Source organism: Pollicipes pollicipes, unplaced genomic scaffold, assembly GCF_011947565.3.
Source record: "Pollicipes pollicipes isolate AB1234 unplaced genomic scaffold, Ppol_2.1 Scaffold_3447;HRSCAF=4054_pilon_pilon_pilon, whole genome shotgun sequence".
Taxonomy (NCBI): domain Eukaryota; kingdom Metazoa; phylum Arthropoda; class Thecostraca; order Pollicipedomorpha; family Pollicipedidae; genus Pollicipes; species Pollicipes pollicipes.
The window spans coordinates 9,388,518-9,406,681 of NW_023596297.1; the positions used below are offsets into that span (position 1 = coordinate 9,388,518).

Genomic DNA, 18,164 nt, shown 5'->3' on the forward strand with positions numbered 1-18,164 from the left:
CAACAAGACTGATCATGAATTTGCGCGCGGGCGCGAGACAACCCGTGCACATCCGCCTATCCGCCTGCCAGACTCATTTGAATGCATACGTTTAATCGATGTGGGCTCCCAAAGGCGGCTGGCCCCATTTCCGCATGTTTGTGTGTCGTTTGGATGGTGATGACAATCAGGTCTGCTATCACATCGCTCCACACGTTCCGAAAAATGCATCTTCCTGATTTGAAGTTTGCCTTTTCGACTCGTCGGCCGGTGACGTTTTTAAGTGTGCAAGGTATAGGTCTCAAACATGTGCAACTCGCAAACAGCTTAGTGCAGCAAACAGCCGGTTGTGCTTCATCGCTTGCTGCGACCGATAGTCAGGGGTCAGGTAAATAGATCGTGCATTCGTAACGTCTCACTTTATTTTGCACATTACTTACAGTGTATCTAGGTAGTGATTAGTATCTCACCTGACAAAAAGTTGTATATATATTCATGTATATGCATGCGCGCTAAGGTATATTTACAGCAGGGTTAGTGGAATGATATATATATACCTAACAAATAACTAAACAAAGGAGTGCGTGAACGAACAGATTTCCACACGACTCTAACCACGCCGTAACTTTACCACCAAGCAGTAACATGAACGGTAGACTCTTTAAAAGGCCTTCACATAATAGAAAACGGCAATAGCTGACTCACATGGAGTGATTACTCCTGCAATACGCTACACACCGAGGACAGGCTTTGGGTGGCGCTCCAGCTGCCGGCACCGCACAGTGACGTCTAGCCTTACGCTTGCAGTGTCCGCCATCCCCTTCAGGACCCAACTCGGCCCACGAAAAGGAATCAGCTTGCGAACCTGCTCCCGGAATACCCACTCAACAGGTGGTCCGTTTGGTAGAGGAGTGAGGCCGCCGACCCCGAAGCCTGCCCCTGGTGTGAGCGCCACCGGGCCCTGCGCTCCCGGCGCGGTGGCGCCCGTGATATGGGAGCGGCCGTGAACGCCAGTCAACTGGACAGACAAGGGACGAGCGAGCGGAGAGGGCCGGAGTGAAGGGCAGAGACAGAGGGCGCGCGTGGCGAGGTGCCGGCGGCGGACCGGGCTCGCCGCGGGGGTACAACATCGAATCCGCTCACCAGACCGTTACAAACACCTGCGCTCGCGCCCCCCGGCTCGGTGGCGCTCACGTCCCGCCCGCGCGCCGCGGCTTTGGCACGGCTATCTGCGAACTGATTGCGTCTAGATGCGGACACCACGGGACCAAACCGGCCGACGCGGCGGGCGGCAGCGCCCCCGGCCTCCGCCGCACACAGACATCGACTACACTGCACCGGCCAGGCGGTCGCTGCGGCACCGCCGCCGGTGCCGACGCGCGCTCCCACCCAGCGCCGCAGCGCCAACATAGAGCTATCTGGTCACGGGCAGAGGTGAGTAGTGGCCCGAGCACGTCCGCTTCGTGGCGCGCGCCGGCCACGGCTGGTCGGCACGCGCACTGGCGCGCCGCCGCCGCGCCAACTTTGCCTTCCGAGACGCGACGGCGCGCGCCGGCCACTGCGGGCTTCTGGAACACTCCTGCGGGCGAAGGCCGGTCGTCATCACGGGCCAGTCACCATTGACCTGCAGCAATGGATGTGGCCACTAATTGCGGGGTACTGGTGAGTCACTTGTCAGTTGACTAACTGCTGCTCCTCGCAAACAGGCCTCGCGTTTTTGACGTTTTTTTCCCTTGAAACTGCATCTTTTTGTGGAGTTCGCCATCGGGCTTGTGAACAACGCACCGGACGGAACACAATGGACAGGCACACAGTCGTGTCTCTGTGACGGCACGCGATCACTGGCCCCGACCGCGCGCCTGCGGGCTGGTGTTCGCCGACCGACGCCGCCAGCTGACGGCACTGAAACTCTTCCAGCACAAGCCGACAGCGACGCGCCCGGCTGGCCGTCCCCCACCAGCGGTCGCGCTGCGCCAGCGGCGTAGCACGGTCCGCCCGGCTGTCGGCGGCGTACCTTAGTCCTTCTTGTCACCGTCCTCGGGGTCCTTGAGGGTGTGCCACTGGGCGATGGGCCGGCGCGGCGAGGCCAGCATGTCGGACCAGTGGCGCAGCTCGGTGCCCGACGCCGTGCAGCCCAGCACACATTTGCCTATCGGCTCGGACGTGCCGATCCGGTCGTAGTCGACCACGGTCACCACCAGCTGCACCTTCTGCTCGGCAGGCGGCAACAGCGTCACACGCGGCGCCGAACCGTCACTGACCCCCTCCCCTCCCCCATCGCACCCGCCACCCCTGCAGCGAACGTATGCAAAGGCTGATCGAAACCACATTGCATTTATAATTGTTATGCCAGTTTGTTGCTAACCTGTCATTCGCCACGCTCGTCTCTGAGAATATCAAACACGCGTTTACCACCCAAGTGACCTTTGCAGGTGGCTGCAGGCCCGCCCCGCAGCCAACGGTGGCGGATACTGGATGGACGTGGCGGAAAAAGGACGGCCACGGCACAGTGTGCCTGACGTTACACCTCGATCGCTGTCGCTGTCCAAGTCGCTGGCCCTATTCAGCACGATTCGGATTGCTTGATATGCGCGCTCGACATGAGCGCAAGTGATGTGGAAAGACATGAGCGCAAATGAGTTTCACGTGTCGGATATCAAAACGGAGCAAATCGCATTTACTGCAAGAGAAAAGTTGTTACCTGCTGAACTTGACCAGAATGTCACCTTATTCCGAACGGTTGCTTTTTCGCAAGTGGTTATGACCGGGAGCAGCGATGTAGTGGTTGGCTGCAGACAGTTCATTAATGCCATCCCAGCAAGAGGCTCCTCTCCGCTTTTATGTCCGCGTGGTGCAAAATAACACCGAGTAACATTATACTTGTTCCGATGCATTAAGGCGCTGAACAAAATCTAGGCTGCTCTAAGGAAGAAAAGGAGCATCAGCCGAAATGAGAGGTTCCCTCCAGATAGCGTTCGGCCTCGCATGCTGCCAAAGCGTGAGGCGAAAAGACCACAGATGGCGAAACACACCTCAGATGATAGGTCTGTAGCATGAAGTGCGTGTTGAAAGCGTACAAAGCACTGCGTACCAAATATGTTGCGAACCTTCAGAATATGTTTCCGTGAAAACAAGGATTATCGTAATGTTTGACTGGCGACCTATTCCACGAATTTGGGTACGTGACACGGGCCAACCAGCGTTACAAAGGCATGTCGAGTGTCTCTGTAATCAGGAATTGTGCCTGAACCGCTGATATCACCCTACTGAAATACAATATAATGGCGTGGAGTCAAACGGTTTAGGCCCTAGAATTGCCGTCACTGTGCAGGACATAGCACAAAGGCGATTTGGAAAATTCGGATTCCGTTTCTGCGAGACGCGTGGCGTATGACAAGGAAGGCAGGTCACATGCCAGGCTCCACACTCATCCTGACCATAATTTATCAGGTCAGTGATCTTCATGTCTTACCTGGATCTGCTCGAATGGAACCTCGAACGTGAACGACTCATTATAGTAGGGGTTCAGGGTGCACTTCTTGATGCTGGTCTTCTTTTTCTTCAGGCGTTTACCGTTCTGCATTAAAGCTATCTTCACGTATGGATCTGAAATTCCACCCGCCACGTCACGCGCATCAGCATTCTCCTGGAACACCCACGCTCCAGACCACGCGCAATGCATGCCCACTCCCCCTCAGGTGGATGTCAAACAAAGTAGCCCGAGTAGGGCTCGGGACCTTTTAGGACACCCAAGCAGCATGCTGGTTGGCAGGCCGTGATGTTTCCGACGGCATGTCTGCCCCCTGCACCCGCACAAAATTAAAAAGAACCATCCCAACTCATCCAACATAGCCAAACTCAGAAGACGTACACATCACTCTTTGATGACAAAACGTGTGTGTGTGTGTGTGTGTGTGTGTGTGTGTGTGTGTGTGTGTGTGTGTGTGTGTGTGTGTGTGTGTGTGTGTGTGTGTGTGTGTGTGTGTGTGTGTGTGTGTGTGTGTGTGTGTGTGTGTGTGTGTGCGCGTGTGTGCGTGTGTGTGTACGCGCGCGCGTGCGTGTGACTGTTGTCAACGTTGACTGACATTGGTGTCGACATGGCAGCTATTGACATTGGTGTCGACATGGCAGCTATTGGCACTGGTGTCGACATGGCAGCTATTGACATTGGTGTCGACACGGCAGGCTACTGACATTGGTGTCGACATGGCAGCTATTGACATTGGTGTCGACATGACAGCTATTGACATTGTCATTCATGCACTGGCACGCTGAATGGCTGAGCGTCATTCCATATTTGAGTACTACGAGGACACGCATAATGACGACATCGATGTTTTACCACGTCTGAAAAATGCTTATTGCACTAATAAGCGAACCAGCAAACATAACCACTGATCTCACGGCCATCAGCTGGTGATAAAGATAGCTTGTGGTGAAATGAAGCTAGAGCACTCGGTCGCTTGGCCCCAAAAATATTTTCGCGCTAAGCCGAGCTTGCATATGCCGGCACCCGTGCCGTATAACTTTGCACGGTGCCCGTGCGATCGCTTCGTTCCCGGACCCGGCCAAAACGGTCGGAAAGCGCATTTTCGATTAAAGTGAGCGCGCGATGCGATTGGATGATGGCCTGAATGTGTGTACAGCAAGGTTCTGCTTGCAGGGTTTTTCACCATGCTTCCATGGGTGAGGCGGTTCCGTGCAGTGAATCACGCGCCGCCTAGTCACCAGATATTTTCTGCATCTTTCGTTCTAAACGGCAGAGCCTTCAGCTTGGGAGTTAGCCGTCTTTACTGCAAAACATAGCGTGGCCACCAAACGGACGCGGCGTTGTACCGGTCTGGAGTGCTAAATTCGCTCACAGTACGCTTATATGCCGTTGGATTTGACCATGTCCTTACACTGTAGACCTTAGGTACCATGTGCCTCCCAGTCAAGGGCCAACATTTTCATGGTACGGCTGCACACGGTTCCAGCGTAACGCCCCTCCTTTATTTATCCAGGCAAGAGTGTTCTGTTTCGTTGGCAAGACCCCAAACACTCTGATGCATCCACCGCAAGCCCCGCGACCACTGGCTGGCCATCATGATTCCTGTCCGCCCCTGACGCCATGCGATGGGCCTGAACCAGGTCAATGGCTACCTCAATTTGGGTCCGGCTGATGTTTTCGTAAGTAAGCCTTTCGTTAAAGTAAGGGTTAAGCGTCTTTCTCTTCACGGACGTTTTCTTCTTTTTAGGGCTTCCTGTTGCCAAGAAGAAGTTCTAGTTTTACATACGGATCTGAAAATGAAGAATCGGAGAACATGCCAGCGTGATATCCCATAACAGCGCGAAAAATTCCTTTTCCGTCTGCGTTTAAAACTCAATGACATCACACTATGGGGAACTGCGCCCAAAAACAAGACGATGTTGACGTCTTGCAGCAGCATCCAGTGACTCAAATGTGACCGATTAGTTTTTCAGGTATCATGGGCAGCCCGTCATTGTCGCACGCCAATCATGATCTTTGTCAATTTTATATTTTTCCTAACGCTCTTGTGAAAGTAAAGAAAATTGTAAGAGTGAAAAGCGAAAAAGTGAAAGAAACACAGAAACGAGTAGCCTCGTCGCGGGCTTGTGTGTCGTGCTCACACGGCCTGCACGACAATAGACAATGCCAAGTAGAAGGCTTCCTAGCCCATTATAAGATCCCTAGTCACTCTGGGGTTCGTTACTTGTAGCTGGCCACGTCTGAAACCTGTGAGCTCAAGTGCAAAAATAACAAATCGTAACCCAAGATTTGCAGTCACAAAAAGAAAGCCTCATCCACAACGGCAGCTAAGGGGCACCAAAAAACTGCATCTGTATGCGTGTTGTTTCGCTGCACTGGGCACGAAAAAGACAATTATTCAAAGCGCGTCGCCTACAGCTAACGAAGGCGCACTTCCTGTGCTCACCCGATAGGCCACCCACGTCCATCTTCTTCAGGTTCTTGGCTTCGAGGATGACCACTGTCAGCTTGCCGGCCGTCGGGACATACCGCAGCGAGAAACAGATGTCTCCCAGCTTGTTTTCCTATAGGATAAACGTTTCAGTCGTCAAGGGGCTGCTGGCGACGGAGGCCAGCCAACACCGAGTGTGTCGTCGTTGCCGATCGGAGTCGGCAGCGCAGACACTGGGCTGGACTAGTCGTCTGTTTCTGACGGCTCTCTGGAGCACATCCGACGTAACACATACGATGAAAACGACGCCATTCAGAAGCAATGGAGTATTCGCCCCCACCCCCAACCCCTCACCTCCCAGTCGCTGGCATAGCATGAGAGCTTTGAACGGCTATGCCCGGGTCTCAGCGTATCTTTACTGGAGGTGTATGCGTGTACAACAGTCTCGTGCGTCACACTGCTGGACCTCAACAACCCAGAACTTAAGCGATAACCGATTGTCGTGGCAACGAACGCTTGCGCGTCAAGTACCATTGTTTGTTTTTGCCATACGGCCGAATTTCCTCTACTCTTTCCCCAGTATACAGTAAACAAAATATCTTATCCCAGTGCCAGTCCCAGTTGCCCACCATCCATCCCACCAACGAAATCAACCCCACCACATCCACTCCTGTCACATCCACATCACCTACCTCGCCACGGCAGAGAATCATTCTCATCGCATGCATATTTCAATTAAATGCGACCGAGTCCGACGGCCTTACGAAACATCGATCACTCTGGTGATAAAAGACGTCACACGGGTTCTGACCTCGTTATTTTAATCCGTGCCCAAATACCCCCGGGACCACGGTAGAGGTGGCCACAGCGGCCGAACCCTGCACTGTCCGTGGCATATCGTTGGCCCGATTCAGCGACGAGGCGGCGGTCTGCAGCTCACCGTCAGGCGAGGGGGGGGGGGGGAGGGGCAGCTTCCGACGACGGCCGGCGCCACGTGGCAGACGGCTGCCACACCGCCGGGAGAACCCGCCATACCACCGGGAGAACCCGCCACACCGCCGGGAGAACCCGCCACACCGCCGGGAGAACCCGCCACACCGCCGGAGAACCTGCCACATTGCTTGGAGAACCTGCCACATCACCGGGAGAACCTGCCACACCGCCGGGAGAATATGCCACACCGCCGGGAGAACCCGCCACACCGCCGAGAGAACCTGGCGCATTGCTTGGAGAACCTGCCACACCACCGGGAGAACCTGCTACACCGCCGGGAGGGCAAACCGACAGCTGCAATGCAATTTTCAAGCTGCACTCACTTCTCAGGAGGCTATGAAAGCTGCGGACACGTTTCATTTCATGGAGGAGGCTAAGGAAGCTGCTGTGGCTACAATGGGAACCCCAGGGCTTTCATTACAGAACGCATGCCGGCTACCCCCCCCCCCCCCCTTCCCCAGCCCGAGGGTGAAGCTGCAGTGTTACTTGGAGATGCATCTGCATCGCAACATTTCGGAAGTTTTCACGGAATGAATGGCGCTACAACCAAAGAAGAGACGCCCAATTCTCATTTTCACTCCGAAAATTTGTTTTACAAATTCCATCGACCTTCCCACGCACCCACCCAGACACTGCTTGCAGCAGTCTTGACCAGCGCTAAGAATCTGGTGAGCTCTCATCTTAAATGACCTTTGTTAAACGTCTTTGGTTGTGACCCATAAAGTACCTATTTCGCGACATTTGTGATCAGTCGCAATATCCGTGCTAAGGCTATTACGGTTTGTTCAGAAATGATCGATGTTTCCGAAGATGTGATATAACTTCAGGGGCATTCAAAACGTCACACCCGGCTGAGAATGGGGCGCGTTTCTTATATCGCCCTAAGGTTACAGGCCACCATGTAGCTCTAACAAGTCTGAGGGTAGGCTTTTTACCATATCCCTAACCAAAGCCTGGTAAAGGGATGCTCACACGCGGTCTGAGCCGGGGTGGGGAGTTGTCAGTGAGCCTCCTCGGGCAACCCATCTGCCCATCGATCGGTGACGTCACGCCAGTCACCAGCGGTCAGGGTGGCGCCGAGCCCCGACGGGCGCTCCTAAGTCCTCACCCGGTCTGATCAGACGGGCCCTCCTAATCCCTCACGCGGTCTGACCAGGGATTAGGGCCCTCCTATTCCCTCACTCGGTCTGATCAGACGGTTCCTCACCACTCCTCAGCCGGTCTGGCCAGACGGTCCCCCATCATCCCTCATCCGGTTTGACCAGACGGTCGGTCACCATCCCTCACCCGGTCTGATCAGACGGTTCCTAATCATACATCACCCAATCTGACCAGGGATTAGGGCCCTCCTAATCCCTCACGCGGTGTGACCAGACGGTCCCTCATCGCACCTCACCCGGTCTGACCAGACGGTCCCCCATCATCCCTCATCCGGTTTGACCAGACGGTCCTTTACCATCCCTCACCCGGTCTGACCAGACGGCCGCCCATCATCCCTCCTTCGGATTGGTAAAAAGGAACCTCTTCCCTCAGCCGAGATGATGGAGTGGCGCTCTCCATCAAAGAGTGCGGCAATTAAGGCCAGTGGCGATGGAGTCACCTCGACTTTCCGAGAATTTAACCTTGGTCAACAAACGTCAACTGGAAAGAAATAACAAAAAATTGGTGCCACCAATTTGGGAGGACTTTCACTGGCCCTGTCCTATCCTTTACGTAGGGTAATGGGAGGGTGGTTCCTATTTCGCACCCGGTCTGATGAAACGGGTTTTAAGAGTTCGTGTGTCGATAATAATCAGACCATCAGTATACCAAGAAGAACTGAATAACATCACATATCGGAGCAATTATCAAAATATCTCATAGAATTGCCCAACATTTCCAGCAACGTTCATGATCTCAACACCATCGTGCGAGTTGAAATGCTGGCCGCGTCGAATGGACAACAGTATAACCCATTTTTCCGCTAAGATATACATCAAAGTGCACCAAACAACACCGACATCTAAGCTATTCTCACGTCTCAACACCGGTTTGTGAATTAAGTTCACCTGCGTCTAATGCTTCTACTGACGTATGTTGCGTACTAAATATGCGGACCAGATACCTATCAACACTAATACTTTTGCAGTCGATAGATATAACTTTAGTCGTTCTGCCTAACAAAATCTTCTCGTGAGACCAATCGCTGAAGTGCATCGGTGTCGAAAGCATGCTTATTGTTTGTTGACAGCCAGCGGTAGTGAATCGTTGCGATGCGAAATTTTGAAGCCGCTTCGGACAGAAGAATGCACATCAGCGATTGCATCTGACCGAGCATTGTCCAGAGGATCACAAGCCGTACTCCCAGAAGCCTCTGAACTCTGAATCTACATTTGCCCTAAATCACATCGCACTAAAGTACTCGGCCAACGGCACACACCCTACACGCATACACGTCGCCAGCGTCGTCACTACTGACCTCAGGCGGAAGCCTAGCGGCGACGCTCTGGCAGCCTCTACTCCTGAACTCGATACCCTGCATCTAGACACGGTCACTGCGCTCCGCCCCGCCCCGAGTACGCTGGCAGCGGGAGAGATACTCACAGGAGGAGGCGGCGGTCGGAGGCGACGACAGACACGGCGAAACGGGCGCCCAGGGCGGGGGGCGAACCAAGACAGGTCAGTCAGGCCAACAGAAAGGGCGGACATCAGCGTGGCAGCAGTGGTGTACCGTTGTACAATGCTGGTGAGTTGCTCCGACTAACACCAACTTCTCAGAGATGATGAGTTGAGCAATGCAGTAATGGTAACGAGCTCTGTGGCATGCAGTACGACTTTAGCTGATGCACAAAGTATACGTTGTTTAATCCCGAGACTGCCGGACGTGTCCAGGGGGAGGAGGATGTGCCACGTCCCATGCAGATTTGTGCTTGATTCACAGGCATACTTAGAATCGACTTCGGAATGAAGGAAGTTTACGTTGAGTCAGTTGAAATCGATTGCTTTGAAAATTTGAGGCAGGCTGACACTCAGACCTAAGTCAATCATTTTGAATGAAACTGTTTATGAGTCAGCTGAAATGGAAACATCATAAATGAAGGGATTATTCTAATGGTTCAAAATCCAGTGCCTCCAGCTAGATCCATGGCAAAACTAATCGTCTTGCTTTCGGAATGGTTCCATAGGCCTCTAGGTACTACACTATCTGACCTTCGAACTCTGACCTCTAGCCTCTGACCTCTGAACTCTGTTCTCTAACCTCAGACACCGGGACCGACGATCAAGGCCCCCCCCCCCCCCCTCCTCTCCATTGTGGCTAGCGACCCGACAAGAATTGGAGAGCATCTGTTAATTGCTGGGCCCTCACGTCCTAAAGGGGTATCTATTTTAACGCCAGTAGGAGTTTCTGAGTCGATACTAGTCCAGCTGCGTCGTTCAGAAGGCCTGCCAGGTCAGCGAGGCAACATATGCATAATGCATTCCTCTGAGGGTCTAATGATCAACCGAGTGCCGTGGCCCCTGTAGTGCCAGAAGTGCATCCAGTATGTACCCCCGGCCGGGACCGAAGGGCCTATCAGCCTCTGACCGGAAACGGCGATGTGCCATCAAGTATTCTACACGCAGGGCCCTCTGCCCGGGAAAAAATCAGCGGTCTATACTACTAAAAGTAGTCTTGTTTAGGCGGGATCAAAACGGGGTAAGCAAAATTATTGCCATGGCCAACACGTGTTTGCACGAGCACATCCATCCGTGCTGGAATAGACTAGTTAGAAGCGGATTCCAAACAGATTTAAGCACGCGCGCTCGCAATCTTTGAAGCACAAACACCGATACACGGTGTTGTAGTTTTCGACGAACCGAGTAACGTTGGCGGCCTCAGCCAACACCAGGTGACGGGCGCCGGATGGGCAAGAACGACTGTCTTCAAAATCTATTCGCACAGTTCAAAGCTATGACGGGGCATGAGTACCGTCTGCACGGTTTTGAGGTTCATCCTTCGAACGGATTGACAGTCACAGCGACAAAAATATAGATTCGACCGTTACGCGGTGCCGTTAATGCTCGTCTGTTCCCATTGCCAATCTGACAATAGCACAGACAAAATCTGCGGCACGTGATGCTTTTTATGCGTACAGATTACATTCATAAAACACTAAAAGGTACTATTTTCCGGCACATGGTAGTTTTCGTCCGCCAGCTTCTACTGGCCATCAAATGTTACAAAAATCACTTTTATACCGGGAACGTGGGCCCTGAATGCGTTTCAGCCTGTGGTTTCCAGCCAATTGCCTGAGAGATCGGGAGCAGTCCAGCAGTCTCGGGACTCGGTGAGCAAGAGAACAAACGTGAGAAAGAAGCGGACTTACTGCCTACAGGGTCCGAGCGGGGTGGCGGTGCGCACGGGTGGACGCAGACGAAAGGGCGTTAGCCAAGACAGACGGAGAGAGAGAAAGAGACGACAGACGGCACCGTTGGCAGCCACGGAGACAGGGCAGCGACGACATCGACATTCCGGGTACTAGGGCCGTTAGGGGTGCGCCGGCCGGGTGGGGGCCGGTGACACGGACATGGTGAAGACGAGCTACACAGTTGGCCGCCGCTCGTTATGTTCAAGCATTCGCGACGCGGCCGTGACGAGAGGCAGGGTCAACAAGGCGGTGGTGACCTAAGGGCAACAGAGCGTTCATGGCAGGGCAGTGCTCTACTAGCAGAGGCGCTCAGCGGGTGGATCAAACCGAAAAGCACTCTGCTCCCGGCTAACACAGAGGAACTCTAGGGTCTACGTGGCCTTCCACCACCCCAGTGGGCGAGCGAGCCCAGCCGTCCGCCCGACGCCGGCGGACCGAGGCTCCGGCGGACCGTCGGCAGCCGTCGGTGCCCCGCCCTCGACTGACCTGGCCGCCGTCGCCCTCGACGCTGACCAGCTCGCGCCACTCCTCGATCGTCTGCGCCAGATCGATGGTACAGAGCGGCAGCTTGACCTCGCCGATCTGGTCGTGCTTGGAGAAGCGGTCGAAGTCGTAGATGGCGAACACGAGAGTCTTGCCCATGGCGTCGGCGTACGGGACCTGGCGGGCGCGGGGCGTCAGCAGCGGCGGCGGCAGCGGCGCCGGCGGTAGCCGGCTTCACGGTGTGGCGCCGAAGCTGGCTTTTACACGCGCTTAACGGAAGGTTCTCAGGCGACGCGAGCTGGCGGTTGACTCTCTTTCAGTGCGACATTACGCCCGTAAGAGAACTGAATTAGCGAAGCGTGGCGTCAGCGCCAGTTAAGGATGTCGTTTGACACCCGCTCAGCGAACCGTAGCGCAATTTTGGCAAAGGTGCGCTGCAGTATGAACCGCAGCGCAGCTGCGTGGTGGGAGCGATGACACGTTTTGTCTCCAGCCCGCCCGGTGCACCCGTGCGGGCTATACTTACCGCCGGCGATGTATGATGCTTGGTGGACCCGCCCAGCCCGAGCCCCTAGCTATCCACTGCACGCACATGCTTATTTCACCTGAGATAGAGTCAGGTGGCGCCAAAGTGTGCCGAAGAAGGGCTATTTATGGGCAGGGTAACAATATCACTTGAGCCCAGCACCTTGACGACTTCGTCGAGTAGCCACAAAAGAGAAACTGCTACAGGGCAACGGATACAACCTAGGATGTTAGCTGAAGTGGGTCGAGGATAATTTAGGGAGCTCACGGGCCGACTTTGCTAGTAACTCGACGCCGGAATGCCGAAGCCAAGCATGCTGGCGGGGAACAGAGCAGCGTCCTAGTCTGAGGGCCACATTGTGCCAAATTGAAGGACGGTTTCTATGAGCGCCTACATTACATTCCGACTATAGAGTGTGCGGGCGTGTGCATTGGAGTTTGGAGGTGCCAGACATCATGCGCGGTGTGCATTGAATGCTATCTATAGAAGGTGACACGTGTTGGTACACAACTGTAAGATGAAGTTTGCCATTCAAGCTTAGGCCCTCATCATATACGTATCCGAGCAATAGCAATTAAGTACCAACCTGCGCTATATAATATTATATATATATATATATATATATATATATATATATATATATGTGTGTGTGTGTGGGTTGTGTGTGGTGTGGGTGTGTGTGTGGTGTGTGTGTGTGTGTGTGTGGTGTGTGTGTGTGTGTGTGTGTGTGTGTGTGTGTGTGTGGTGTGTGTGTGTGTGTGGGTGTGTGTGTGTGTGTGTGTGTGTGTGTGTGGTGTGTGTGTGTGTGTGTGTGTGTGTGTGTGTGGTGTGTGTGTGTGTGTGGTGTGTGTGTGTGTGTGTGTGTGTGTGTGTGTGGTGTACAAGCTCAAGGAATGGCAACAAGCAGTTACATTCTTAATTCAGTATGCCTGTTGCGCCGGGTGCATGACATGTTTTATGAACAGTGTTGTGTAGGTCTAGGCAGACACGAGTGAGTGTGCAAGTTCCAAAGCTGCAAGCCATCAGCAGAGCTGCAGTATCAACTATCTCTCATCGCCAAAGCTATAGCAAAAGCAGTCCAACCCAAGCCGCCGCCAACGTTGGCCAATCTCTTCGAACCAAACCGCCCTCAGCCAACGTCACGGCGTCCCAGCGCGTCAGACCATTCCAGAAATGTGAAAACCATAACGGATGCAAGAAGGAAAACACTTACGTTCTGCTCACGATGAAAGAACAACCAAACCATCGTTACGAAGCTGCACATCATAGCATGGTGGGTGATTGGCACGGATGAAACACGGCTCAGGATGCGTGGACGACCACGGAACCTTCGGAAATCCACCGCTCCTAAGCCTTTAGGCACCACCAATTTGGACTAGTGACATTATTCCCCATGAAGATTCTGTTCGTGTGTTCTTTTATCAAATCACAGGCATTTTAAAGCACTTCGGTAGGGAGTAGGGAGTACCAGCGTATGATACGGTGAAACCACACAAAAGAGGTGAACTTTCGGAAAAGGGAAATGCTGTGTAGTTAGCAACAGTGCTCGCAAATCATATGGTCCTCACTGGTAAGCGTCGTTTATTTCGCACATGTAGCTTAGTGCTCTAGCTTAGTGCCGATATACTCTTTACACTACGACATTATCACAATAAATATAAGTCATTAACTGTTAAACCGTAACGAAATCGAAGCCACTTGGACGCAATGCATACGTCATGAGCAGCAATATAGCAAACCTAGAAATCAACTAAGAATGAATAATTCTAAGTTATTCTGACAATCCATTGCATGATTTGCTTGTATTCTTATTTATGTCAGCAAATCCCCGTTTCTTTCTTAATAAATATCGGCCTGTATAAATTACTTATCATAGTTCCCTTCCGTCCCAGCCATGATCAACAAGGCACATTAAAAATTGGAGGCTGTACCTTGAAAGTAAACGTCTCGTTGAAAACTGGATTCAGTGTCTTCCTGTGGACCTTGGTCTCGAACTTCTTCTTCTTGTCGGGCAGGAGGTAGACTTTGACGTAAGGGTCGGAGGTGCCCCCCATATCCAGGGCCGGCAACTCCTCGCACTGGATCACTGTTACCGTCAGGTTGTTGGAGTTAAAGTCGTATTCCAGCTGCCGGGGTAGACAAAAAACATCACTATGCACTGAGATGTGGGACGAATGTAGGCAGAAACGTAGCTCGCAACTGCTATTCACAATACCACGCCGCCACACCACCAGGCGTGTCGCGGGTACATGCAGCCCAAAAACATTGTGCTCTTCAAGCGCATTCCACACTGCAAGGTTCAACTTCAGAAATACACTGTGGGATCTCGGTAACGAATGTCGGTGTTGCGCCTTGGAAAAACGATGACAGCTGCGCACCACTGACGAATGTGATAGTCCCATCAGTGTCGCCACTGTCCAAGATTCAGCCATCCACACAACACTGATGATGTTAAGCGCGGTCTCAATCACATACCGCTGACTAAAATATATAGCTCATATAGTTCGACTAGCTTAAGTTCACCGTATATATATATATATATATATAAATAAATGAATAAATATATATATACACATATATATATATATATATATATATATATATATATATATATATATATATATATGTGCGAGCGTATGTGTGTCTTGGGCCAGGAGAAGTGTGCCATTTTACTAAACCTGTGTCGCAGTTTTTGCGAAGCGCACTTTGCGGTTTCAGTACTGTCGCCTGATGTAACTCACACAGCCGCAGAATAACTCACGGTGATTTCGGATACTGACCTTGAACTGGAGCCGGCCGAGTTTCTGCTCCGACTGCTTGCTCTCTCCCTCCTCGGCAATGTCCTCGGCGTTCTCGGTGAGCTCCTCCATGTCGGGCTGCACCTTGAGGACGGGGCGTCGCCCGGCGGGCGGGTCAGTGTGGCGGCGTGGTAGCTCGAGTCCCCGGCGCCCCGTCATTAAAGGGTTCAGTGAACTTGGGGCTTGCGGCGGTGTTGTTTTATGAGTGGTCGTTAACTGCTCCGTTTCTCACCGTGCAGGCTGCAGCGGCGCTTGCGGTCCATGCACACAGCCAATTCATGGTAAGATGCTGCGCACATAGCCAAGAGGACGTAAAGAGCAGTGACCTCTTGCAGAGCTTGGTCTTCTTGCGCATGCACAGTCTATTCACACCGCGCCCGGGTGGCCGGTTAAATGCCCTGCGCTCTGGTGGGGGATGGTCAATTTGACCCGCTGGGATCTAAAAGACCTAAGAGACCTAGAAATATACACTCACAGGGAGGGCATGACCTGTTTATGAGCTAGCTAATGTCAAAATTTTGAGTTCCTAGGTCATGAACATAAGGCTTATCAATAAGGTCAAACAAGGGCCAAAATCTAGATTGGTGTCCAAAGTGTCCCCAGACATACAGCGGTTTGAACCTAGGGTTCTGTCTTTAACTTAAAGGTTACTGGTACTTCAGTTAAGGTCATGGCCCTAGTTTTTTAGGTCATGGTGATCTAAAACCCTACCACCATTGTTTTGATTTTGGCATGTGAATCAGCGCCATGGATTACGCTAGGCGGTATGTTTGTAAAAAAATGTGTTGGCCTTGGCCATTTTAGGTCGGTAGCCTATTCTGACGTATACAAAGTCCCTGTAAGAAGTCTGCTGCGGTTCCTCATTAATCAGTTTGAAATGGGCACCAGAGACTAGCTGACCCTGGGCAATTTAAGTCCGTTTATCATGAATTAAATTCACTTGTTTATTGGCTAAGAAACTATATAAGAGATATGTGGCTTTGTATAACACTCCATTGTTGCATCATAGATTGAACAATTCACTAGAAATTGTCTTAGCTGACAACCGCGACCTGATCTTGACCTGCATAGGTCAGCGGACCTTACAAGGTAAATCGAAACTTTTTATATAAAAACATCTGCCATTAAATTGCGTACAGCTATGGCAACCCTTGGCAAGGCTACGTCGCAACCGTTCTGAACTTAGCCTGGAAAAGCCTTTCGTGGGTGAAATGGACCTTCACCCGAGCGCGTGTTATGTTATTTTGCACCGCGCTCCTTGACATACATACTCATGTCAAGTTATTGGGGGCGCCCGCAAGTACGCTGAATGGCATTGCAGGCACACACATCATCACACGTCAGCGTGGGATTGAACATGGAAATAAGTATAGACCTGTTCATGGCCCATCTGTACTGTCGCGTTGCCAGGCGGAGTGTGTCTTCCGCTAAGCTATACATTTTTGCAACGCATAGAATGAGCGCACCCACTAAGACTGTTCCATCCCAGATCGTTTTGCTACACAAACGCATGCGCAAAAGGGAAGGCAAGGACGTTGCTCCTCCCTGGCAAGGCAATTTAATGTTGTAAGGCTGGTCAAATCTTTCAGGACACACGGTGCATATGGAAAACTCGGATTGTGCACAGGCATATCGATCAGAAAAGAATCGGCAATAACATTACCTCTCCGCCTTCTCCTTCTTTCTGAGTGACCAAACATCACAAACAGGAATTAGGGCATTACATTAACTCGATGAGGTAACACGCCTATCGTTAAATGCAAACCGACGGCACCAAGACCTGGTTAGCTGGATTATGTTTTCATTGTGACACACCGTGGCGTGGAGCGGAGATGGGATTCGAATAGGGGGCCTCTACGTCTGCGGCGCGACAAATATGAGCAACGACCCGCGCCAGCGATGGGAGCGGGCTACCCAACAAGTCCACTGTCCTCAGCAGCGTCGTTGTATTGGAATACAGGCTATAGGTGTAGTGATTCAATAGCGTTGACTTAGTGTGCAGGGATAGGATTGGTTCATGTCTCGTGCCGTTTATGAGGACAGGTCGCTTGAAGAGAATATGCTCGTGCTCGCCGTTTGATGCGGACGGGAGAACCTCGAAAAAGCTGGCGGGGTTTATGTCTACGAATTAACATTTTCGTTTCCAAATCGCGCAAATTACTGTGCCCAACCTCACCAAAACACTGCCATCTTATCGCAAAAAAGGCACGTGTGACAGCTTTCAGAAACAGGCGCGTCTCCGGGTGATCAAATGAATGCCGGCATACCACCAGCGGCACAGTCCATGACACGATCAGGTCACGTCCAACATTGAGTTCAAGACAGTATGATTGTTACCTTCTCTTTGTAGGCACTTCCCAAGAGCTGCACCGACTTCATGTCCACGCCCTTGCCACCTTTGCCTTTGGCATCTTTGCTTCTGCGCTTTCGGAAGCATCGTCTGATGCAGCAGAAGCAGATGCCCAGGATGAGGATTCCGATGCCTGAGGAACCAGCTTCTGTCAACTGCCGTCACCACCGCAGCACATGGCTGACGTCACGGGAAAATCTCCAATGACGTCACTGAACGAATAGGCCGGGATGGGCGGAGCAGAGAAACGCACGCGGGGAAGGCGGCATGGGTTCAGTTCCCGTCAGGGAGCAGTCTGCTGTAGCAGCAGGGAAGGCATCACCTTCAGCAGGAAGTGGACCATAACTTCGGCCGCCGGTGGCCACGGACTGAGCATGCCATTAAGCTCTGTCAGCCCGGTTGGACTCCATTATACCAGGGTCAGATATTCATGAGCGTAGGACATTCCAAAAAGTGGGCTAGCCTTAACCCACTTAGAGTCTTGTTCTTGCCATACATCGCATTGAGCTGATGCAAAATGTTTAAAAAGTAGGTGGTCCATGACCCACCCGACTCAGTCCCCCACGTTAGTGGTTAATGGCATGTTTCTCAATGGTTGAAACAGTTGGCTGGCGTTGTTAGCATTTACACATCGGGTTTGTTGGGAAAAAATGCGCCCACAAGCAATCCGAAGAAACAGGCTGCACATGGTGGCGTTGCAACCAGCACTAGATCGCGACACCGCGC

At 52.3% G+C, this 18,164-nt stretch overlaps 1 protein-coding gene across 1 annotated transcript; it reads right to left on the minus strand.

The window, feature by feature from the left end:
• Positions 1–379: 379 nt before the first annotated feature.
• LOC119091790 (synaptotagmin 1) lies at positions 380–17,567 on the minus strand. The gene is made up of 8 exons (XM_037214661.1): positions 17,426–17,567; positions 15,071–15,172; positions 14,222–14,416; positions 11,768–11,941; positions 5,916–6,033; positions 3,452–3,585; positions 1,994–2,189; positions 380–1,558 (listed from the first exon to the last, which is right to left on the minus strand). The coding sequence occupies exons 1-7, from the start codon at positions 17,465–17,467 to the stop codon at positions 1,995–1,997; spliced, it is 960 nt and encodes a 319-aa protein (XP_037070556.1). The 5' UTR covers positions 17,468–17,567; the 3' UTR covers positions 380–1,558; position 1,994.
• Between the last annotated feature and the right edge of the window lie 597 nt (positions 17,568–18,164).

What these genes read in the sequence shown, in the direction of transcription:
- LOC119091790 (XM_037214661.1), bottom strand. Translation starts at nt 17,467, where the DNA reads ATGAAGTCGGTGCAGCTCTTGGGAAGTGCCTACAAAGAGAAG. An exon ending in ACGAGACGTTTACTTTCAAG is followed by an intron (nt 11,942 to 14,221) that starts GTACAGCCTCCA and finishes CGCGCCCGCCAG; the next exon opens with GTCCCGTACGCCGACGCCAT. An exon ending in TTCCATTCGAGCAGATCCAG is followed by an intron (nt 2,190 to 3,451) that starts GTAAGACATGAA and finishes CCTGCCGAGCAG; the next exon opens with AAGGTGCAGCTGGTGGTGAC.